Below are 25,566 nucleotides of genomic sequence, written 5' to 3'. Positions count from 1 at the left end.
CCAATGATAATACAGAACCAGTAAGTGCTCAGGTAGGTCACAACCTTTGGGCACTCTACTTTGTCTTCCTTTATTCTATGGTACTCCTACCTTTACATAGTCATTCTGGAGTGCCCAGGACTCCCCCATTTGCGGGCAGAGATGTTAACAAAAGCATGGAGAACAGATACTTACAAAACAGTAATGGGGTCATCAGCAGAAAGGTTAAGGCTTCTGGCAAAGAAGATTAAGACAACCCTCAATACCTTAGCATGAAATGGCATTTCTGCCAATTCAGTGGCATTTCTGACATTGTTCTAGTCTGACCAAGAGCTCTATGAGAAGTGAGAGACCTAGAGTCTTCAATCTGCTCCAGGTGTGGTGTGATCTTGGCCTTTTACCCTTCTTCTGGATCTATGGAAATAGCACTAGCAGGGATAAGTAATTTCACCATTGTTGGGTCTCCTCCTTGGAGCTGTAGTGACTACAGTAATCAGACTGGCCTATTTAAATAAGCCAGCTTTTTATGTCAATAAGAGGACAAAGAATGTCTAAAGTTCAGCTTCTTAATTAAGCTAAGTGTCAAAACAATGATGAAAGAAGAGTCTATTGAAAACCAGGCCTAATTACTTCTGGTATTCACATGATTGCTTTTTAATACAGTCTAGACACGCATCTTATTGTTGATAGAGTGTGACCTTAGGAGATGTCATTTTTGGCAGCATTTTTCATTTGAAATCTCTCTGTTCATCCTCCAGCTTTTTCACCCATTCAAAACTCTTTATCCCAGTTCTCCTGCTAGCTACCACTCTTGCTACCACCCATCACCACCAAACCAAACTACAGACCTCAACAGGGCTGGCAGTAAAATAAAATATTAAGGAAATGAATGATTAGCATTCTGAAAATACCAACTAACAGATGAGACAATATGAAGCTGCTGGGTGTCTTCCTATGGCAACAGACAAAGTAGTCAAAGTAGTTCTTTTCACCTAAACCACACAAAAATAAACACACCTGTCACCTAATATTGTGAACATTACCATTACAAAGAGCTTTGCTTTAAGAGTGTCCACAAGCAATCCAGTTATTTCTTGCCAACCACCTTGCAGAGTGATTATAAACTGCTGTTTCAACTCTCTTGCCACCTTCCAAAATAGTGGTTTACAGGATTAGTCCAGAATGGAAACATCAGAGCTCAGCTCTTGGTTTTGGTAAAGTAACATTTATCAACCTTTTGGGCTTCCAAAAACAGATAGGAAAAGCCTTCTAAGTCCATATGATAAATATATGCATTTACCATGGACCAGGGAACTGGCTTGGCTTGGCTAAACAGACTCCACTGTAGGAGCTGCATTGAACCTGTGTGTGAGGGCAGATTTTGCTGCTTTTCTGCTCAAAATCTGCAGCTATATTTTAGAATAGAATAGAATTAACCAGGTTGGAAAAGACCTTTGAGATCATCAAGTCCAACGATCACCCAACACCATCTAATCAACTAAACCATGGCACCAAGTGCCTCAGCCAGCCGCTTCTTAAACACCTCCAGTGATGGTGACTCCACCACCTCCCTGAGCAGCACATCCCAATGGCCAATCTCTCTCTCAGTGAAGAACTTCTTCCTAACATCCAGCCTAAACCTCCCCTGGTGCAGCTTGAGACTGTGTCCTCTTGTTCTGGTGCTGGTTGCCTGGGAGAAGAGACCAACGTCTACCCTTCAGGTGTTTGTAGAGAGCAAGGAGGTCTCTCCTGAGCCTCCTCTTCTCCAGGCTAAGCAACCCCAGCTCCCTCAGCCTCTCCTCACAGGGCTGTGCTCCAAACCCCTCCCCAGCTTTTATTGCCCTTCTCTGGACACGTTCAAGTGTCTCAATGTCCTTCTTAAATTGAGGGGCCCAGAACTGGACACAGGACTCAAGGTGTGGCCTAACCAGTGCTGAGCAGAGATGCAGAATGACTGCCTTAGCGAGTTCCACACCCTCACTAGCTCCATACATCCCTATGGAATACTAGCCGAAGTCCTTCCAACTAATCATACCTCTTAGAGGTTTAAGTTACGTGAGACACAGTGTAAATTACCTAACTAATGTACTGTAACAAAGCTTTCCACCTATGTTGCAACTAATGAACCACACACTGAAAGAAGAACACTTGAAGCTACCCAGCTACATTACAAAGATTTTTGTCGAGCATGCTGACAGTAACCATGGTGCATCCTAGGAGGGTTATGACCACGACACACATGCCTTCCCTCACTGCCACATGGTATTGTGGTATATTTTTAGTTTTTCAGCAGCATTCCACACTACTGATCAATACTCATTTTTCATGTATGTCAAATATTTATGTTTCATGTTTAGCTCAAATAAATGTTTAACTTCATCATGCCCTCAGCGAGCTTCCATTGAATTTATTTACAGTTGAGTCTTTAAAGGAATAAAAAGGTATTTGTAATTTGGATGACATTATGCCCCTGTATTGATGACAAAAAGTTTAGCAGTTTCCAAATGGCCTCCATACCAGCACAGAACTTTTTTGGAAAGACTTTCACGTTTCAATACAAATGATAATTCACTTGCACTGAAGGGACATTTCCCTGTGAATGACTGGAATGTTATGTTAAACAATAAGAACACTAAGTCTTCTTGAATCACAAGATCTGGTCAATATATTCCTCATTCACTGACAAACAACAGATGCATTATGTTAAGTTTCATAGTTTCATAGTTTCATTCAGGGTTGGAAGGGACCACAAGGATCATCTAGTTCCAACCCCCCTGCCATGGGCAGGGACACCCCACACTAGATCAGGCTGGACAGAGCCTCATCCAGCCTGGGCTTAAACACCCCCAGGGATGGGGCCTCGACCACCTCCCTGGACAACACATTCCAGGGTTTCACCACTCTCATGGGGAAGAACCTCCTCCTCACATCTAGCCTGAATCTCCCCACCTCCAGCTTCATTCCATTCCCCCTAGTCCTATCACTACCTGACATCCTGAGAAGTCCTTCCCCAGCCTTCCTGTAGGCCCCCTTCAGATACTGGAAGGCCACAATTAGGTCACCTCAGAGCCTTCTCTTCTGCAGACTGAACAGCCCCAACTCCTTCAGTCTGCCCTCATAGGAGAGGTGCTCCAGCCCTCTGATCATCCTTGTGGCCCTTCTCTGGACACGTTCCAGCACCTCCACATCCCTCTTGTAATAGGGGCTCCAGAACTGGACACAGTACTCCAGGTGGGGTCTCACCAGGGCTGAGTAGAGGGGGAGGATCACCTCCCTCAACCTGCTAGCCACACTTCTCCTGGCATTTGATTCCCATCTTTCCAACAAAATGCCTTTTAAACTTCTGGCTGTAAGAAGAGCTAGATGCTGTAGGTGTACCACTTGTCCATGGCAGAAAGCTGAGGAGGAAGAGGCTATGATGTACAAACAGGACTGGAAACCCAACCACCAAATTCTGAAACAAAATCCATACGGATACACTAGATAGTTTAAGGTTAAGATAAACACTTTGAAAAATATTAGTTGATTTCATTTAATTTCTATTGACTGGACAGGTAAACATCTAAAAGGAAGGGAGTCACAGTGTCACATGAAGGTAATTAAAAAGAATGACAATCAATCTGCCCATTATCTTCAGGAAAAGAATGCAGCACAGGAAGAGCCCTGGAATTTAGCTTGAAGGTGAAAAACTGTACATTTGAATGAAGTCAGAAATGCAGCATAAACATGTTGTGCATTGCAACAAATACACCACTATTATAAACCTAAATTAATGATGCATATATGAGTATATGATTAACAAAGTCTATACCTTTGTTACATGTTTGATTGAACCAACTGTGAGGTTTCTTTGATGATGTTTCATGCCTGGAAGATCCCAAAGGTGATCCAGCACAGCCTCTCCTTCCTCTAGTACATATTTCCGACCCCGGAACTTTGGTTTCTCATACAAAATCCAACTGTAATAACGATACAATGAACTGAGTTGTTACTATGAGGTAAAACTGTCCTTATAAGGCATGTCTGCTTCAAAGGTCAGTAATGAGTTCTGCTCATCAAGCCAACTATTACACCTTATGCTGCTCCTCAGTAGTAACATTCACTTTAGATAAGCATGGGGCTCGTACTTCTGTGCTTCAGAAGTAATATAAACAGTTCTCCTCCAAGATGGAGTCCAACAAATTTATAACTGTATAAAACCACAGCTAAACCAGCATGGAAATAAAATTCCTTATTTTACCAGAAGAAGTGTATTAATTGATATATTAAAGCATGTCCTGCTCAGGCAGATACTATGCAAGGTGTAAGTCATATACATATACAATGGCATTCCTTACTTCTTAGGATGTGAAAGAAATGTATGCAAACCCAAACAAGGCTGCCTTCAAACTGCATGTCATGCGTCATTACTGATAGCTGGCTGATGGAAACATTCACTGTAAGCACCACCAATTCAATTTTAATACAGAAGTTGAGATGGCCCCAGCCCCAGCTTCCTGAAGCACCCTGAGAAACGCCTGCAAAATCTACCTTAAAGATACTTGCACATCCATCTGTATCTACTTTCCTCTAGATGATACATTACAAACAGCAGCTGAGATTGTTCATTTTATGGTCCTTTCCCAATAGCTACTGTACAATGAAACTGAACTGTAAGAAGAACCATTTTCATTACAGTACACATGCTTCCAGCAATGATTATGGCTGAACTGTCTCAGCACTTCAGACTTAACTGAGGTACTATTAGAAACTTCTGGTTTGAAACTATTCCTCAAGAGACACAATGTTTTGTTTGGGTTTTTTGTTTGGTTTGGATTTGGGGGGTTTTTCTTTGTACTGCAACATTGGATGCTTGGGTGCTTTTTTTTCCCCCCATGCTTTTTTGATTGGTATCAGTCAAATTATAAACAAAGGAAAAAAAAGACATTCTTGCAGACCAGATGTGTCACATGTAAATGAAAATGCAAGAGAAACACAGAAATTTTTTGGAAAGAGCCTGTTTAAATATGGCCTGGATTTCTTACCAGCCTCTAATTATTCTAAGGAACGTTCCAACGTGAAAGATCCAGGATGTGGCATCTAGCACATCAGAATGAACTTCTTGTTTGCTTTTGTCACCACAAATATCATAAATAATCATCTGAAACAACATGCAATGCATACAAATGAGGGCTTATTTCAACATACAGTCTAGACATTCGTTATTTGTTTGGGATAAACCCCATTTCACTTTGTGCCCACTCAACTGATATGCTACACACTTTCTTCTTTTATGAAACAGCAGTGAACTAAACCAGCAGTTGCAGATAGAGACACAGTAAAATTAGTGGCAGGATTTTTAATACCATAACCTCATTATTAGCATTATGCAAGGACATGAATCATTAAAATACAGAAAACTAGAGAACTTCAAATGCCCTCCATTCTGAAATGCTAGTATAACAAATTATTCCATGTAGGAAAGAAATGATTCCACCACAGCTCCCAGGAATGCTCTCTGCTTCCCACAGACACCCCTGTTCCTGGATGAAATCTCTGTATTCTCTGGGATAACCACCAGAGCATTTTTCATCCCTTATGGCCTGCATCCCACGGCTCCTCTAGGGAACACGAGCCAGACACAAACTATATATTTCCCTCAGGTCTTGAACTCAGAGAACCAAGCAAAGAGAACTGCAAAGAGAACCCTTCCTGGAGGTGTTCAAGGCCAAGTGGGATGAGGCCTTGTGCAACCTGGTCTAGTGCTCATGGCAGGGAACTAGATCTTTGAGGTCCCTTCCAACCCAACCCATTCTACGACTCCTTGACTCTGTGTATCATACTGAACCAACCCTGCTTACCTTTCCTGGTCTTGGATTGTATCTGAGACTTGTCCTGTCAACGAGGTTCTGAAATTAAAAAGACATGGAAAATGACTACTGACATCTATAACTGCAGCACAAAGCACACACAGATTACTCTGGGTCCACCATTTCTGGAAGTATATGCAACTGTCAGCAGCAGACACAACTGGGATTTGTTTCATTGTTGTTCAGAGTTGGTCCAAATGGTTCAATGGACTCAATCAGCAGAAAACAGCATGTGCTAGAAAGGCAGAACTCTTATGGAAGTTCTGATTTCTGGAAAAATATTATCCTTTCCCCAATCCCAATAAACTGTATGCCTTAACAGTGGCAAAACCAAAAGACACTCCCAACAGACTGAAATATTCCCAACATGATGGAAAGACTTCGTTCTTCGGTTGCACATTTGGTCTTTGCAGCACTTCCAATTTCTAAATGCTGGAAGAATTGTTTCCATATCATCATCTGCCATTGCCTCAAATAAACTAAAAAAATAAAAAGCTATTCTATGGAAGAAGCTGTATCACTTGCTAACTGAACTACAATTTGTAGAAGACTGTGATAAAACAATCAAATACCCCAGTGAACAGGTATCTTTTGGACAATACAGCACTACTAATCTCAGAAGCGGAAGAAATGAAAGAACAATTTTCACACAAAAGGCATTTCCATCATCTTCAGCTTGAAATGTCCTTCATGTGGACAAGTCTGTGTCTTGCTGCTATAGAGACTTGTTATTACACCTTTTCCCCCTTATATTTTCTGTTCACATGTTCTGTTTTACAATTAAAGTCACTTTCATTTGTGGGCTGAACCAAGGATACTATGGTTTCATAATTATTGCACCACAAGATTTTCTTAGAGAAAAAAACCCTATGATCCTACACAATCTGATTACTTTTATTTATGATAAAAGAATTAACCTTAAAAAGAGGAGAAGGAAAATAAAGAGAAAGTGATTTTGAATCTTGGCTAACCAGTTTGATTATTATTATGTGACATCTTACCTTTGACAGTTGTTCCAGTTTTGGTATGGTGGTGTCTTGAGACCAATGAATCTTTGGCTGCAGCATATCCTGGAGAAGGCTTCCAAACCTTGTCCTCTTCTCAGAGGAGCAATTGTTGGTAGATTTCAAATACTGGTAGTACACGCTTGCAGGAGGATGCTTTAGAGCAGCATCATCTTTCTGTGAAACTGGCTTACAAAGTGTGTGACTAGGAGAAGCTGCATCTGCAAACGGTTCTAGTTGTTCCTTAGAATCAGGTTGTTCTTTTGAATGAAAAAGTGATTGTTCAGGAAACAAATATCTATTGTTGTTATTGGAATGAAGGGTGGCTTTTGAATTTCCTCTCCACTGACTAGAAATACAGTCATTTTCCCTCTCAAGAATATTTTCTTCATATGATGATTCTTCTTCATCCTCCTCCTCCTCCACTCCCTCTTCCTCCTCCTCTTTATTGAACTGAGTAGTAAACTGTAAGCGCTCAGAAACTGACTGGAGAAGGGAAAGCACAGAAGCATGGTCAGAGTTATCTTTAGGTTTTCCACTAGGACAGCCTTCTGGTGACATGCCTGTGGAAAGTATATCTTCTTGGGAGCTGTCATCTTCGTATATTGGAGACAAAGAGAAAGGATATACTCTATACCGCTTGGCTTCCACACTCAGAAATGACTTTGAGCTATGGCTGTCTGTTGCTTCACTCAGTTTGTTACCCATCTCATACAGACAGACTGGCTCAGGTTTATTCTTTGCCCTTTCATACATTAGATGATCTATATTATCTGCAGGCAAATCAGAAGAAGAAAGCAAACCCCTCTGCATATCATCAGTTGAGACAGATCTGCTCTCAGTTTGAAGTGCACCTTCATAAACGATAGTAAAAGAGCTGTTTTCCCACTGCTCAGTTAGCGGAGAAAAGGCCAAAGCAGCTGCTGATTCATTCATGTCATTGACAAAGTCCAGACCATTTTCTTCAAGCTGATTTTTTCTCTTCATATCTTGATCCTTTTTTTGTACCTGCTTCAGATTCTCATTATTTTGGGCAAGGTCTGTGTTGAAGCAGTTTTTCCCTTCACTGTCCTCTCCAATAACAGACAATTCAGGTACAATAAACTGTGTATTTAATCCAACATTAGTGTCTGCTACCTCACTTGCACCTTCTGCTGGTTCCTCTTTACTCTCTACTCTCTTTGAATCGTCTAAGGGTGCTTTTACTTGTGCAGGTACTTCTGCAGCCTCTTTTCCACAGTGTTCACATAGACCATCTTGTGCACTGTTTTCCAGAGACCCCTGAGGACTGCTTTTGTCTGGGGATTCACCCTGCATGCTGATACATTCTTCACCAGGCATAAAGGATGATAAATTAACATTTACAGTTGGCAGCAGCGTGTGCTCTAGTGTGTTTGTACTACTGCATGAACACTTCAAGTGCAATGACAAAATCATCTCTTCAGTCACAGTAGCATCTTTCTGTACTAAATGTGAAGATCCATCAGATTTTCGACTAGTTGCTGATAATCCATCTTTGCCACACATCTCTGCAGCAGCCAGATGGTCACACACTTTTCTGTTGTGTTGCTCTTTTGCTGATGGCATAAGATCTGATTCTGGCCTTGCTGAGCTACCAGTGGATAGAAATCCATTTGTTTGACATGCAAATGCATTATTTGGTATCTTTTCACCTTGCTGGGGCCAATCTATGCCATTTTCTCTACTATTCAGAAGGAAAGGAGGACCTGAGCAATCTGCTTGGTCACAATTTATAGTTACACTTCGAGTTTCCTCCTTCTCTGCTGGTTCCTGTGTTTTGGCAGGTAACTTCATATCTGAATTGAAGTATTCTGGCGTTTCAGCCCTAGGTTTAGGCTCAACCTTTTCAGAAGGCCTTTGACTCTCACTGCCTTGCCACTGATGGGATGCCAATTCTTGTTTGGCTGAGTTGATGACTTTATCAATTGTTTCTTTTGCTTTTAATGCTAGTGCACTATGCAGATCAATTTTATCAGGGGTGTAAGATACTATCTTCTCTTCTTGATTATTTGCATCCACTGTCCTTGTCAATGAAGATGAGCCTCCTCCACTGACCTCATGTAAATGTTGTGTTGACTGCCCAGCTGACTGGATTTCCTCTGCTTCCAGGGGCACAGTTTCAGCTTTCTGATCATTTCGAATATCTGTACTTATTAAACTATCCTTACTCCCATAAAGACAGGGGACACCAATAGTGTGTTCTGCTATTATTTCTTCTATAGCCAAGTGTAAAACTGAATCCACTATTTCCTCAGCTTTTTTGAACAAGCCATCAGCATGTTCTTGTCCCTTCACACTGATACCTTTCCACAGTTCCTCAGAACAGAGATCATTTGACTTTGTAGGTACAGCAGCTGTTTGATCATCCATCACAGAAGGAGTTTCTGAGGTAGCAGAAACATGGTTATCAAGAATCACCTGTCCCCCTGCATTTCTGCACATCCTCACAGTACAGGCTGATTTGGAAGCCATTTCCAAAATTTTCAGAGGACAGATGGGTGGTGGCATTGCCTCTGCCACAACATTGTTGCCAGCCTGTTGTCTGGAGTAAGCCTCCTCTGCCCCATCACTAACTGTGTGACTGGGAGAACTATAGTTCCCCTGAGCAAAGCCCAACATTTCCAGATCACAAATGGAAAGGTTGGAGGCTTCTCTGGATTCCAGAGTAGCTGAAGTGGGACTAGGGATGGAAACACCCCGTGAATCTACTTCAGCAACAGAACTATCAAGCATAGCTGGAGTATGTTCAGATTCCAGAGAGCTTGCAGGGCATAAAGTACTTGGGTCTCCTAAGCAAAGTGGCACAGTCATTTTGTCCTCAGGGATTATCATGCTAGACTCAACAGCTGCAAAAATAAAGCTGTCCTGTTCAGAAGCAGCAGACCATCCAGCAATGTGGCCATTTTCAGAGTCAGTGGGAGGAGAATGCATTTTTCCTTTGTTACCAGATGAAGAATCAAGTACTGTAGGTGATATCCCAGGGTTATTACTGTTTTCCTTTGTGGAAGAAAAGTTAGTATAACTATCTTCAGAAACGGGTAGAGATTCAGAAATGATGTCTGCATCAACATTTTTTTCACAGATGAAAGCAGAATGGTTCATCAAATGTCTTCCTCCACATCTCAAGGCAGAGTGAGAAACCTCTAGACTTTTTTCTTGCAACTCAGAAATGTGAGAGAAAAGTTCAAAGATGCAATCTTCATGCTCAGAAAGAAGAGCTACCTCAGACATACCAGTCTTGTCAATTTCAGAAGCAGCAGGAGTACAGTTGCCTGTCCTGTCAGTGGTGATTAAAGGGCAAAGTGCAGGCTTCGTTGTGTTATCTTCTGCATGTATAACTAATGCCTTGGCACCAGCATCTTGCACGGTTTCAAGGGAAACAGGACAATGGTTGTGGACAGGAGTAGGGTTTTCTGAGAGGCTCATCTCTGCAGGCTCAAAGGATTTGCTCTTCTTGTATTCAAGACCAGGAGAAGAAAGTGACTCTCTCTTACCTGGTAAGCTAACTTCTCTTTTCCCTAGAGCTTTATTTTTGAACTCCAAACTAGAATGAAGGGAAGCTGAGCAACAGCTTCTAGTTTCAGAAGACTCATCAGTTACAGAGCGAGCTGCTGTTGGCTCATCAAAGTCAGATTTCAAAGTTCCACAGACTTGTGTGCACGACACATGGGCAAGATTTTCCACTGCAACCTCAGCTGAAGACTGACTTGTTTCCGAACTCGCAGTTTCTAGAGAGAGTAAATCAGACTGCTGTGTGGCAGTATCCCTGCAATTCTCCACATGGATTAATTTGTGATCATTTTGTATGTGCATTGGTTCCCCTAACACACTGAGGTCTTTATTACAAGTTCCTTTCTCCATGACTACACCTTCATTAACAGATGACGCCATAATAGTCTGATTACCAGTGGCTATGTGTTTTCCTCTTCCGGACTCCATGCTATGTGAAGGAGGCAAGAGAATGGCAGCAAGAAAGTTTTGTGCATTTTCCTCTCCCCCTACATCTGCCACAATTTTCTGTGTATTGCTGTCTTCATCTGCACTATCTTTATGCTGATCTACTTGCTGCTTAAATGCAGTGGTATTGGACTGAAGCACGTGGACATCCACTGGAATCTCCAAGTTACTAGCCATTTGATGAGTACTCACTTGTAGTTCTTCATTAACTGTCTTACTTTTTGATTTGGGTGAATGTAAACAACCATCCTGCATTTCTTTCATGGACTCCTGATTAGCTGTTTTACTATTATTGTTTTCCTTAATGAAGTTACACGTGGCATTTGTGTCTGCCTGAAACAGAGTTTCTGCTTCGCCCAGCAGTCCATTATCTTTTCCAAACAAATCATTTGCAGATCTCATTTTAAGGGAATTTGTAATCTGGGAAGTGGAACTGGTTAGGATATCACTGTTTCTACTAGTAGATGATAATAATGAATCTAGTGAATATGTCCTTTTAACTTTTGCTGTGGCTAAAGCAGGCATACAGTTTAAGTCCATCTCCTGAGATGATTCAGTAGATGAAGTTGTGGCCTTTACAGTTATTTCATGTTTACTGCTACCTGGGAAATGCCAAGCTTCACCACACTTTTTCCTTCCCATTTTAACTGCAGAAGGATTTAATGTGGCATCATCTTCATGTCCTTTACTCCCATTTACTCCATTGGTTTTAATTAAGCATCCTGATTGTGAAGAGACGGGGGTTTGGATTTCTCCATTTTCCTTTACCATGGCAGCATTTCTGTTCTCAGTGTTTTCTTCTCTTTTTTCATCTCTCTCTAATTGATTCTTCAGCAGCTGCCTAATCCTGGCAGAACCTCGGTATGTCGCGTAAGTGACCGCGGGTGCTTCGGGCTTGTGCTGCATCCGCCTGTAACAAGCATCATCATTAGCACAAGGCAGACTATCTGAAGCCCTACTGTGATAACAAAGGTTAATACAAACCAAAGGTGATATACAGCACTGTTTTCCTCCATGGGTTAGCACAAACTCCAGATTGCACACAATACTATATTCCTCCTGCCCTTCCTAAAAATGGGTTTGTGTGACAGATGACACACTTCCTTTTACTTAAAAACCTAACTATAAGCAAAAAGTAGATGCTGCTATAAGCAACTTCCATCATTTGCTCTCTATTAGACAATGGAATGGCTATTGACAAATGCCACTGCAAGCCTACACTTGCAGTGACAGAAATAAGCATGCTTTTGTACAGACGTTATACCCTACTAAAGCATGCCTAAACTTTGTAACTGAAAAGCCTAAAAAAGAAAGAATAGTAATGTGCATCAAAATATTGAAACAAATTTTTATCCAAGCTCTCAACATATTGCTAAGGAACAGGATAAGAAGCTAAATAAGTGGACAAAAGAAAGAATCACAGAACCAACCAGCTTAGAAAAGACTGTCAAGATCATCAAGTCCAACCTAATACCTAAAACCTCATGGCACAACTAAACATAGCACCAGTTTCACATTTAATCCTTTTTTGAACACCTCCAGTGATGGTGACTCCACCACCTCCTTGGGCAGCACATTCCAATGGCCAATTATTCCTTCTGAGAAGAACTTTCTCCTCACCTCCAGCCTGAATCTCCCCTGGGGCAGCTTGAGACTGTGTCCTCTTGTTCTGGTGCTGGTTGCCTGGGAGAAGAGACCAAGCCCCACCTGGCTACAACCAGCACCAGAAGAAGAGGACACAGTCTCAAGCTGTGCCAGGGCAAGTTTAGGCTGGAGGTGAGGAGAAAGTTCTTCTCAGAAGGAATAATTGGCCATTGGAATGTGCTGCCCAGGAAGGTGGTGGAGTCACCATCACTGGAGGTGTTTAAGAGGAGATTGGATGAGGCTTTTGGTGCCATGGTTTAGTTGATTAGATGGTGTTGGGTGATAGGTTGGACTCGCTGATCTTGAAGGTCTTTTCCAACCTGGTTAATTCTGTTCTACTTTTAGAGCACAAAGCACAGTGTTCATTCTGAATGCTCACATGCAATAAGATGACACTTAAAAAATTTAAACCCATGTTGTTATGTGGCAGCAGCAATTCAGCTGCAAGTCTTATGAAACACATTTAGAAGCAGGCTGTGTCATGGAAAAATCTTCTACAAGTGTCACTAGAGACTTGTTTTGTAGACATTTAAAGTAACATTTCACTTCTGACATTCAGAACTTACCTTAAAAACTGAAAAAAAATAAAGTCTTTAAACTCATATGAGGATACAGATGAAAGCCTAACAGAACCCTGCATACATTCTATCACATATTTCAAATATTGGAGATTCCTTCTTTCCCTTCTTCGCGGGACGATATTCAATTCCCAATAAAGCCTTAATTTAGTTTCACAAAAGAGTATTTGACAGCAACAAGAAAGGATGTCAGCATGACTTATGTTTGTCAAAATTAGATGCTTGTAGAGATTCCCTCTGTTCTGAAAGAAAATAAAAAGTTCAAGAGGGGCTAATTTAAGGAGGAGAGGGGGACACCTGACATGTCATATGACAGACATCTTGTGTAACTTGCCCCAAAAGTGGCATTAGTTATGAAACATCTTGTTGGTTTTGAAGCCCTGTAGCTGGAGGAAGCTTACTACCTTAAATACCTCATCTCAGTGCAACCAAACTGACTACACTGTTTACATCTTTGTGAAGTGTATGACCCCTCCAATCCTCATGAAGCTGAAAGCAAACCACCCCAGATGATTTTCAAAAAGCTGGAGGAAGAGCTCCCAGCAGGACCCAGCACTGCGTGGCTCTCAGATCCCCAGGCGGCACAGCTCTATCTGCGCAGAACAGCACCCACGCTAGAATGCCCTTACATCCAACATCACTGCTTTGCTCCAGGCTTCCACTCTCAGGCTCAGCAGTGCTAGCTGGCCTGTTTCAGCATCAGGCAACACCTGGATTTCCCAAGACATGCACTGGCCATTTAGTCCTCATACCTCACTCTTCCAGGTATATTCTCCCCAGCACAGCAGTCTGTTTTTCTCAAGCACACATGTGTATGTTTCCCCTAATCATCTTCTCACAAACCCCTCAGAATTAGCTCCCAGAGCAGAGAGATCTGCAGGCTGAAAACCACTGATTTAAATCACTCTGTCTTGCATTTCCCTTCTACTCTTCCCTATTTTAAAATGATGCAATTGTTTTGTTTTACATTTTGCCACTCAGCTTTTTTCCTATTGCATACTTAACTGACAGCTCTCTTTAAATTATGTTAAGGCTCATGGTCTGGAAACAACTCTCTTAAACTCACTTTGACAAACCTTCTGGTGGAATCCAACTTAGCCAGCCAGCTGGTGACTCTTATTGAAAAAAAAAATCATACTGTGGGCTAACTGAAAAGTTGCCATACACAACTTGGAAGAAATAAAAATATAGTTTAGCCAGAGAAAATAGTTCCAGTATTAAAACCTGAGGCTTGAGACAGCATCCTAGGACATCACAATGTATATTTTGAGAGGTCAAAAGTTGAGCTGAACAAAGTTATTTGCACACAGTTGGTTCTGCTGGAAATGTCAAAGCTAATGTTCCATAAGGAATAACTAAGACTCAGTGACAATTTGCCCTTCAGAGAATAGAATAGACCAGGTTGGAGGAGACCTTCAAGATCATCGCATCCAACCTATCATCCAACACCACCTAATCAACTAAACCATGGCACCAAGCACCCCATCAAGTCTCCTTCTAAACACCTCCAATGATGGTGACTCCACCACCTCCCCTTAATGAAATTAGATGTAGTCTGAGACCTTGGAAGAAAAGCTTTTCTTCCCCTCTGTCCTTCATGATTCTTGAAATAACTTTCCACATCTGGGAATGCAACCCAACTCTGTGTCGGAAGGAAGAAAGCACAGATCAAGGCTGACCCAAACCACCAACATCTACAAGACCAAGACCAGTAGGAAGGGCCTGGGACCATTCCTGGCTCTTCAATGCCAGCTTTCCCAGCACCTGGGAGCAGCCAACCTTTCTGCCTCATATCTGTGGGAAGTATCCATGCACACCTACCTGCTACCCTTACCCTCCCACATAACCCTTCCTTTCCCTCTGTCACACTCAGATATTCGGGTGCTCAAATGCCTGTGATCTGCCTTATCCAGGGAGCAGGGACAAGCATGGCCTGTGCTACCTGTACAGCAGTTTGCCATGTGCTGCCTCATGCTAACATGCAAGGTGGGATTGCAAGATGCTGCAAATCCCAAAGAAAAGCAAACTGCATTCTGAAGCTGAATGGCACAAAGTTACCTTGTGTGAGACAGCCTTACCTTCAGGCACACAACTGTAAAGTAGGCTGGAAAGGAAGATGGAAGACAGACCAATTCCATCCCTGTTCCAGGCTGAGCCAACTAGATCACATCTGACCACACAACTTCAGCCAGAAGACATGTTTGACCAGTCTCATGGTGAAAACACATTTCTTAATATCCTATGATCCTTCAGCCTCTCATCCCAACTGTCTATGAACAGTCTGCCTCCATCTAATCTAGGGTCTCCATAGGAGAGCTGACAGCAGTGACATCTTCCTGTAGCCTTCTCATGGCTGAAGAGACACACTCCTCTTGGTTTGTCCCTGCACATAATACAGAATTAAAGATAGGACATCCCTTATTTCAAGCAAGACTGTAGCTTCAGATGCATGAAAAGCAAAGGGTTTGACTTTGGAATGCCAGAAACAAAGAGATTAGGCTTCCCTTTCACATACACTGATGCTGGAGGGTGGTAGGCAGATACATCATGAGGAGGTTATACTGGAACCTGCCTCTGAGCACACACACAGAGGTGCAGTGTGCTCCATGTTCTAAGCAGTTCACATGCCACCTTAAAAGAGGAACCCAGGGATACCCTCTCTCTGACACTATTTGCCACTCCAACAACAGTCAAGCATAAGGCAGGAGGATTAAGTTCTCACTGACAAATAAGGGCCTAGGAGGCCTGAACAATTATACTGCTTTACACTGTTTTCACACAATTACACTGATTTACCTGAAAATCACACTGTAAAATGCTGCTTCTAAAACCCAGTCTCTATTAATTGAATACATTGCAGAGCTGAACCCTATTAAAAGAAGTTTAGTGGGAAAAATGACCATTAATTTTCAGCTTAATTAATTTAGCTCAATTTTGTATTTTACATCTGTTACGAATTACTAAGAAGCTTTCAACCTTTAGAAACACAGAAACCTTTGCTTTGGTGCCAACAAGAGCCTTTCCTTTGGCCCAGGTCCCAGCTCTGGGCAGGTACCCTTCCCTGGCAGGCAGGCCTGGGCCTGCATTTCTCCTACAGCAAAGCCATGAAATCCACCCACAGCACTGCTGGAATGCGCAGCACCTATCTTGACAAGGACTCAATTGACTCACCTAGACCCGGGCTCTTGTCCAAATATGCAAGTCTGTGATAGTGTTACAGGGTATCCTGTTCAAAGCAGGGTATGCAGAGAGATGTGCTTCTAAGAAAAGATTTAAGAATAATGATGCCCTCTTCTTTAATGACCTCATTATTCAGTATTCCCTGGGAGTTTGGGTATAGCCCTGCAATCACTGCTGGAGGCCTTCCTACACAGTTTACCAAGAAAGTGAGGCAGGATGAACCTGAACCTTCCCCAGTACAGCCTTCTAAGTACATTTTGGGCCATATTGGGCTGTCCTAGAAGGCTGGAGCCACTCATAGTTCACCCCTCTCTCAAACAGCGATAGGTCAGTGTCAGCAATGACTCCCTGTCCAGCTGAGCACCAGCAACTGAACAACACTTAACTGTCACGGTTAGTCTCCGAAAGCAGAAGCCAGAAAGCCATGGGAAGAATTACTAAACCCTCCCTTCCCATTTACCCACCCCAAGATGGACACCTCTGCTCTCCACTCCTCTCTGTGCTGCCTGAAGTCTCTGTGCAGCAAACTGAATCAGAATTAAGCCCAAAAGTGACCGATCTAAGTTCAAAGAGCAATGCTTGCAGGTATGCAAGGCACGTGCTGGACCACCTGGGGTTCACAGCTGTTCTGGTGTTCCAAGAGCCACCACCAAGGCAACTTCTTACTACAAAGGGAAGAAGTAGCTGTCTCTCCTGTCTGTGGCAGGCTACATATAAATACACATGCCAGCACGACGGAAATCTTTATGCTGATATTATTACAACAGAAGTAACCAGTGCTCTTATTTTCCTCTCAGTGTCATAATCAAAGAGATGCTTTCAAAGACAGATGAACACTGACCACGCTGTGTGTATAATTATGGTTTTAAATGTTCAGGTCTCATAGGTAAAATAGGTCTTGGGCAGCAATTACTGAGAAGGACATGGCTGTGACCACAAGATGGATTTGATTTCAACAGATGCAGCAGCAGCTTCCTCATTCTTCTACATTGTTGTCTGGCAAGACCACTGCTTGGAATTAAGTAATTTAATTTCCATGCTCTTGATTGTCTGCCAAAGGTACCTACAGGGAAAGATAAATGATGCTGCTACTGGCTGAATCAAAACCACAATATGCAACCCATCAGAAAAATTAATGGATATGTTTCTGCCTCACCACAAGCATCTCACTGCATCTGACCAGTGACCATTCACAAAGGTGAATGACTAGCTCTGAAACAGACATGTTGGTCAGAATAATGTAGACCTGAAGGATTTTATCAGATGCAAAATAAGAGGACAAGACTGTTGACAGTACTAAGATGGGAAATGATATGCAATTAGATGCAATTAGAACAGGCTTATTTCACTTTAAAACAAAACCTGCCGACCCTTCATAAAACCCAACAATGTGTAAGGCACTAAACAGTGTGAAATTTGTCTCTCCTCAAGGACACCAACCTTTCAGAATAAAATAGCTTGTAATGGTCTTGCTAAACTGTTACTTAGCTCCTAGTAGCATGTGAAGTACAAAAGCATACTATCCTGTGCATTTGCTTTTGACATGACTCCCTTTCCTCTTCTACCTACAGTTAGAAAATCCTTGAAGTTGTGGAGTTAGAAGCTTTTTCTCTCTTACAAGTTCACAAGGTTCATAACAGAAGGGAGAAGTCAGCATCTTAGATATTTTGTCAAATATGGGCATTAGCATCACAGTATCACCAAGGTTGGAAGAGACCTCAAAGACCATCGAGTCCAGCCTGTCACCACAGACCTCATGACTAAACCATGGCACCAAGTGCCACGTCCAATCCCCTCTTGAACACCTCCAGGGATGGGGACTCCACCACCTCCCTGGGCAGCACATTCCAATGACGAATGACTCTCTCAGTGAAGAACTTTCTTCTCACCTCGAGCCTAAACTTCCCCTGACAGTATCACAGTATCACCAAGGCTGAAAGAGGCCTCAAAGATCATTGAGTCCAACCTGGTCTTAACCAGTGTTCAGGATTGTATAAACCAGACATCTAGAGTGGGTACAACTTTGATTTCTGTCTCATCAACCATGTTCAATGACATGATAAAGCCTCTTCCTGAACTCCAGAACAAGCAGTGTAGTTTTCACCAGTACTACTGCTTTGCACATCAATACATACAACATTCACTTACTGTTACTGGAAGTTATGAAAATAAGAAAAAAAATCGTCTAGAAGATAGGCAAATGGCAGGCAATCAATGAAACAGATCTGGGGCACTACTTGGTTGTAATTTTTCCCCTAGAAAAAAAAGGAAAAGATGAGAGGTATGTCCTACTGAATTCTATTATTGGAACTCCCAGGGAAACAGCCTCAATTCTGAAGTCAAATTGTTGCTTGCTAGTGAAAGGCAATACATGTGTAAGTGAAAGAATTTTACATTACAGGGAAGAAAAATTATGGGGGAAAATCCATGTTTTGTATTTGTCATCTACTTCTGAAATCTTCATCACTCTCATGTGGATTTTCAGCAGTGAGGAATTAGGTGAAGTGCATCCCAATTTTCTTTTGGGGGCTTATTTTGTCAGCTAAAGGTTGGCTTTTAACATCATGAATAAAGAGTGCAAAGGCTAAATCTAAATATAAGCTTTCCACTTTTATACTTACCCCTCCACCACTGGGGCCTTGTTCTACTCCAAAGCTGCCACCTTACCTAAGAGATTTGTCTACACTTAGTAGGAAATATCTTACTTTGCATTTTTCTTTTCCACTTGCAGTTGAATAAGCATTACTTTAAAGCTGTTATATTTTACCAACTTCATTCCATCATTAACCTTTTATAGAACAATGTAACCCAAATTGCTAGCTTCACTTCTGAATGGCAAGGAAACTTTTAGCTATCCCAGACAAATGGAAAACTAAGGGACACAATAACCAGAGACTTAGCCAACTCAACTCTCCTTGCCCATCTTATGTTACTGTCCACAGTAATTGTAATTGTTGTCTAGAGACTGCCAAAGTTATCATGGTTTTGTCTTCTGTGCTTGCTCGTCCTTTACCACTTGCCACTGTCTAGATTAAAGGAGAAGTCCTCAAGGTATAATTACCTCTGAGCCAACCAGCCAGGGTGATGGAGAAATAACATGGCCTATAGTTTTGTCCCTCACAAACATGTGCTTCACAGACTAAGCTCGTGAATTCCAATTTCCTTGGCTCAAGGTCTGGAAACTTGACTCCTTACCAACTGCCAGGTCTCCCACCGAGGGCAAAATTAACCTTGGTCTACAGGTCAGAGCAGTCTGATTTCCTTGTGTTTTGCAAAAGATTGCTTTAAGGATGTGAGTTTAATGAAGTTGTCTGGGTAGAGGCATCTGAGACCATTTGGCAGGTATTATATTTATGAAAAGTTGTTTAAGATTTTTTTGTTAATAAACAATTCTATTGGGGTAATATTACGCAATCTAACAACTTATCTCTTATCCTTCTTGCACTTATCGTTGCAGCCTCCTCCCTAACCACAGATAGCCTCTAATTTAATGTTTAGCAGTAGCTTAAAATTAACACATTTGTTTAAATATTCCTCATGACAAAGGAAACAGTTGTGAAATTAATAATGCAGTGGTCTCAACGATTTGTAAAGCCCTCAGCTTCAATTTGTGTCTACACTAAATGCACAAATTGTAGTTTAACCCAGCAAGCAATGGAATCGGTAATACCGTTGCATTTATATCTCTTGCCTGTCTTTTGGGACCCTGTCTTCAAGAGATTAGCAAAAGACCATATTCATACCACCCCTTCCCTTCATGGTATCCACCTGTTCTCCTGTTCCTCTGTGCTACAGCTTCACCCCATCACTATTTGTGTGATTTTTAGTATCCACTTCCAACTACTTCTTACTACACCAGAACAAGGGGACACAGTCTCAAGCTGTGCCAGGGGAGGTTTAGACTCGAGGTGAGGAGAAAGTTCTTCACCGAGCGAGTCGTTCATCATTGGGATGTGCTGCCCAGGGAGGTGGTGAACACCCTGGAGGTGTTCAAGAGGAGATTGGACGTGGCACTTGGTGCCATGGTCTAGTCATGAGGTCTGTGGTGACAGATTGGACTTGATGATCCTCGAGGTCTCTTCCAACCTTAGTTATACTGTGATACTTTGTACAAAACTATCTAGTCAGCTGTCAGCAGTCAGGAGCACTTTTGCAGTTTAACTATGCTACATGAATACCAATTAGTTAATATTCAGTAAAGAAGCTAGCTAGTACTGAAGAAAACAAACCTGCTCTCCATACTTTAATCTTTTATAAAGTAAGAGAATAAACCTGGTGTAATCACTTCCATAACAGAAAAAAGAGGTAGCCTTGATTCTAACTTTTTAAAAGGTGAATAGCACGAACTTCTGCTCCCACAATGCCATTTCCATTTCTCTTTACTAATTGCTTCAGAAACAGTTCACTTTGTGTAGAAAGACAGGCAGAAACATACACAAAGTTACACAGAGATTACCTAATCTGTTTGTACCGTGAGTGGAAAAGGGTAAAATGTACACTGTACTTCTGAGAACAGTTTTGAAAGGAGAATGACTGGTTTCATGGTTGCCTGACTTTACAACAGCTACAACAAAAAATCCACAAATTTTCTTCCACTAAAAAGTAATTTTCCACAGAAAAACTTCATTCTGCATACAGACCAACTTGTCCCGACTTCCAAACTACTAACATACATTGTTGCTAGTGCTTGCCTGGCCCTGAGACATGTAAACTATACTGAGAAAGTTTATGCTGACTTGCACAGGTTATCTAACAATATAGGAAATCATGAGAAAATGGTCAACTGAAAAGGCCACCTGCAACTCTGATCTCATGAAAACCCAAATAGCTCAAAAATATTTGCACAGAGTAAGGAGTCAATACCCACACCTTCCAAACTCTGTAAGCTTTTATTAATAGCAAACTCATCAATTCATACTGTTCTGAAGGATTCACAAGAAGCAAACAGAGACTGAGACCACCTGACCCTCTAAACTGTGCATACAGACTGCCCAATACCTTATCAGTTTGCTGCTCAATAGCTACTCAAATAGAGCAATATACAAAGAGCTGAGCAGCAAGGAAATCCCAAGACATTCTGTCGGTTCCACCACTCCTATTCACAGGCCTGTGGGCATCAATAAAATGGGAAAGTAAAACAAAGCTCATGTTCACACTATGAAAAACCAGTGTAAGCAGAGGTTTCCACCTGGAAGGAAAGATGTGCACCAGTTTGTTATTGCACCAGCCAGGGTACTAGAGAAAGGCTGACTTTGTAAGGGTTGACCACAGCTGCCTCTCATCTACTTACTGCAGGTTCTGATTGCTATGGTTAGTTCACCGTGCACTGGGCCTTCAGTTGAATCCCCAAGATTCATATCTGTCTGAACAGACAGCAGAGACTTCAGGTAAGGTGCAGGGTAAAGTATAAGAGGACTGACTTTGTTGGGGAAGAGAGCAAAAATCCTTCACAGACTACCACTGCAAAGTGAAGAATATGATCAGTAGCTGTGGGTGAAGAAAGTGAGAAAAAGAGCAAAACTTTAAGAAACTAAAGCAGAAAATATACTAAGATACAACATGGAAGAAACTACACAGAACAAAATAAAAAGTATAGAAGATTAGTGTCTACAGCCTTTTTTTGTCTAAGCTCTCTTTGAGGCAAGGAGTAACTTCTATCTCTGCAGAGCCCCTAGCACAGCAGCATGCAAGCTACCTGCTGGTTTTGGAGTGTACCACAGGAAGAATAAATAGCAGCAAGAAACTAATGCAGCAAACCAGCCTGTCCAACAGGCTTTAAAGAAATACAGTCTGTTCAGGAGCTAGATTGAATAACACAATGCTCCTAGGCCTCTCCAGATAACAGCTAAGGGGAGGAGAAATTTTCATTAATTGATAAGGAAGTGGTGCTGGGCTGCAACAGGCAGTTTAGAAAAAGCATCAGTCAGATGTGTGCTACCACACTAAGAATCTGTAATAAGAACCAGCCAACCATGCCACAGACAAAACCAGAGCACTCACAAGAACATAACCATTACTATTACTAAACAGTACTGTATTTTAGTGGTAGAAACAATCTCAAGTTCACCCAAACAGTCATCACATCCCTTACTCATATCCTGATCAGCCATTGTTACATTTGTAATATAAGGGTGAGTGGCAGATACCCCAAATCATTAGTCTACTGAGTAGTAAGGAAGGACAGAGTGGAGGCATCCACAACATGGAAATTCTTTAAGCAGCTACATTTAGCAGCATCTCCTATATGGAGATGAAACACTTCACATACGTTCAATATATTTATCTGTTGTAACGCAAATAAGTTTTGAAACCTTACAACAACCCCCCCAACACACCTACAAAATAAACAAAAGAAAAACATACCCAAAGGAAAAAAAACTGTATTTTCAGTACATCCTTCTGACAATACAAGCAGGGACACTCTGACAGGCTGGCTAGTTACCCCAAATCACTACTTCAGTATTAAATTTGAAATAATTATCCTGGGCAGTACTGACAAATCTGAGTAAACAAAACTTACAGATTTGTTGCTTGGGGCTAAGTCCATACTCTACATAACTATCAATAACCAGACAGGGACCACACATACACACAACTCCAAACCTGTGCTGTACTGTACTGTTGAGTCTAACACTCAAGAGATACAAATGCTTTTGGAGTACTATTACCTATGTATCTGCACAGTCAGAAAGATTTTGTAAAGCATGGTGTGCAGCAGAGCCAGTGTTTTTGCTTTTCTACTCTCAAACACACGTTGGTGCCCTTGGCACCATTGTTTTTCTGGAAATACTACAGGACTGTTAAGTGTGTTCCAGATTTAGGCTAATTGAATATTTTACATAACCTTCTTTACACCACAGGAAAACTCCAAAGAACAAGGGGAAATGAAACACATGAGCAAAATCACCAAGCCAAATAAACCCGCAAAGATAATTTTGAAATGAGGAAACCTTACTTGCAGAAATAAAACCACTGATGAACTAGTGAGATAAAGGGGACAAACATTCAAACCTTTATTTAGCCCATAATATGGGCAAGAAGAATAACACTGAATGCCACATCTTTAACCTCACTTAACACTTGGACGGCTCTACACTGCATCCATCCATAGAAGAATTCTAGAAGTTATCTTTCCAGTTAAGATTTTGTTGCAGTCAACTTCTCTTCATTTATTCAAGGTACTTGCTACTAGAGTTTTGCACAAAGTTGAGTCAAGGACACTTCAACCATCCTTAGCAATGACAGCAATGTGTCATACAGTCAGCAGAACTCAGTCAAGGTATTTCTGTGTATGCACACACATACACACACACAGAGGATAACATATCTAATACTGAATTATTGAACTTACTTTTGTGCATCTGTAGGTGGTTTCCGGCCTCCTTGCAGATCCTGTGAGATTTCTTTCTCAGTGCTATTTAAGATGGCATCAGCTTTATTGACACAATCCTCTTGTATTTCAGCAGCAGAGCTGACAGGCTCTTCAATTTTTGGATGCTTTGGCTGCATGTCCAGGGTGTTTCTGTTCTGTAAATCCTTTTCACTTCTGTTGCATTCATACTTGAAGGTAGAGGCTGGTTTAGATTCTACCAAGGAAGATTTTGTAGCAATATTAAATAAGCTTCCAAGAAAATGAAAAAAGCCTTCTCGGGGTTGTTTGTCTGCTGTCCTGACTGCAGGACTCAAGCTAGGAAGGCTATTAGCCTTTTTCAGCTCCTCCTGGATTTCCGATTTGTCAAGTTCTCCTGTGGAATGGTTCTTCTCTTCATTTTGATAAACCTAAGATAAATATAAGAAGCATGTTAAGAAGACATTTCCTCTCATTTTCCCATATACCCAAATCCCTTAATTTTGTCTCCCATGCATTGTATTCCTTTCAGGAGATCTGTTTAAAAGTTCATTTTAAGATAAACCCCCCTTCTTCTCTTGTACTTAAAAGAACCCTACTCCAAAAAAAAGCCTTCATTTCCTTCCAACTGAGTTGGTCTGGCAAAAGTTAATGCTGGGGGTGGGAAACTTCAACCCACCACAACTACATAACCTGGAAGATTCAAAACCTGCTGCCGTGGAAGTAAAACACAGAAGGACAGGTAGAGAACAATTACTTCAATTGCAGAAAAATTCCCTAGGAAGAAGCAAGAAGCAATTTTTCACACTCCAGATTCTACTCCACTGAAGAAGTACAGCTTCATAAAGGAATCTGTATCCACTGGTGAGATGAACAGTTTTCAAATACACACAAGAACACCACAGCAAAATACAAACATACCAGAGCTTTAAACACAAGGGCAACCTGCACTCAGAAAACATCCAGGCGAATCAAGAACAGTATTTGTATAATGGGAACTCACAGCTCATATGCCAGAGATTAATCCTACCTGCTACCCTTAGCAACCCTGTGTTGCACCCTTTGGCCATCTTTCCATCAACTCCACATACTTGGGGAAAAAAGACCAACCCCCACATCACTACAACCTCCTTTCAGGGAGTTGTAGAGAGCAATAAGGTCTACCATGAGCCTCCTTTCTCCAGGCTAAACAACCTCAGTTTCCTCAGCTGTTCCTCATTGGACTTGTTCTCTAGACCCTTTAACAGCTTCACCGCCCTTCTTTGGACAAGCTCCAGCACCCTGAAGTCTTGTAGTGAGAGGCCCAAAACTAAACACAGTATTCAAGGCACAGTCTCACCAATGCTGAGTACAGAGGAATGATTGCTTCCCCTCTCCTGCTGGCCACTCTATTCCTGATGCAGGCAGGATGCTGTTGGGCATCTTGGCCATCTGAGCACATGGCTGGCTCATATTCAGCTGTCTGTTGATCAACACCTGCAGGTCATTTTCTGCCAGGGAGCTTCCTTGCCACAATTCCCCAAGCATTGCATGGGGTTGTTGTGACCCAAGTGCAGAACCCAGCACTAGCTCTTGTTGAACCTCATATAACTGACCTCTGCCCATCGATCCAGCCTGTCCAGGTCCCTCTGCAGAACCTTCTTACCCCCAAGGAGGACAAGACTTCCACCTAACTTGGTGTCATCTGCAAACTCACTCACAGTGTGCTTCACCCCCGTATGTAGCTCATGAACAAAGATATGAAAGAGAAAAGGCCCCTGCAGACATAAACCATTATAGACTATAAACATTTATATTACTATGATACCTATGACATTAACTAATAAATGCATTAATTAGAAAATATTACTCTCAAAACTTGCCAACAGTTTGGTATTATGGAGGTTTTGTGGCTTTTGATGGTGGTGGTGGTTGGTTTCTGTCTGAAGTTATTTGTGTTCAGGAATTAGTGAGGTTCTTAGACTACAAGTAACTGAGACTTCAAATATGGCTACATCTCCATGTGA

At 41.8% G+C, this 25,566-nt stretch overlaps 1 protein-coding gene across 2 annotated transcripts in view; it reads right to left on the bottom strand.

The window, feature by feature from the left end:
- CRYBG3 (crystallin beta-gamma domain containing 3) overlaps positions 1–25,566 on the bottom strand; it is a 98,283-nt gene that overhangs the window by 44,474 nt on the left and 28,243 nt on the right. For both annotated transcript variants that reach the window (XM_068144640.1, XM_068144639.1), the window contains exons 3-7: positions 23,564–23,991; positions 6,830–11,720; positions 5,820–5,867; positions 5,004–5,119; positions 3,791–3,938 (exon numbers count right to left, since the gene is read on the bottom strand). In XM_068144640.1, the coding sequence (XP_068000741.1) occupies positions 3,791–3,938; positions 5,004–5,119; positions 5,820–5,867; positions 6,830–11,720; positions 23,564–23,991 (5,631 nt within the window). The remainder of the gene's footprint in view (positions 1–3,790; positions 3,939–5,003; positions 5,120–5,819; positions 5,868–6,829; positions 11,721–23,563; positions 23,992–25,566) is intronic.

Source organism: Melanerpes formicivorus, unplaced genomic scaffold (genome assembly GCF_026170545.1).
Source record: "Melanerpes formicivorus ecotype bairdi unplaced genomic scaffold, bMelFor1.0.p_v2 SCAF_11, whole genome shotgun sequence".
NCBI classification, from domain to species: domain Eukaryota; kingdom Metazoa; phylum Chordata; class Aves; order Piciformes; family Picidae; genus Melanerpes; species Melanerpes formicivorus.
The sequence above is the reverse complement of the archived record's forward strand: the minus strand, read 5'-3'. Positions and strand labels throughout refer to the sequence as shown.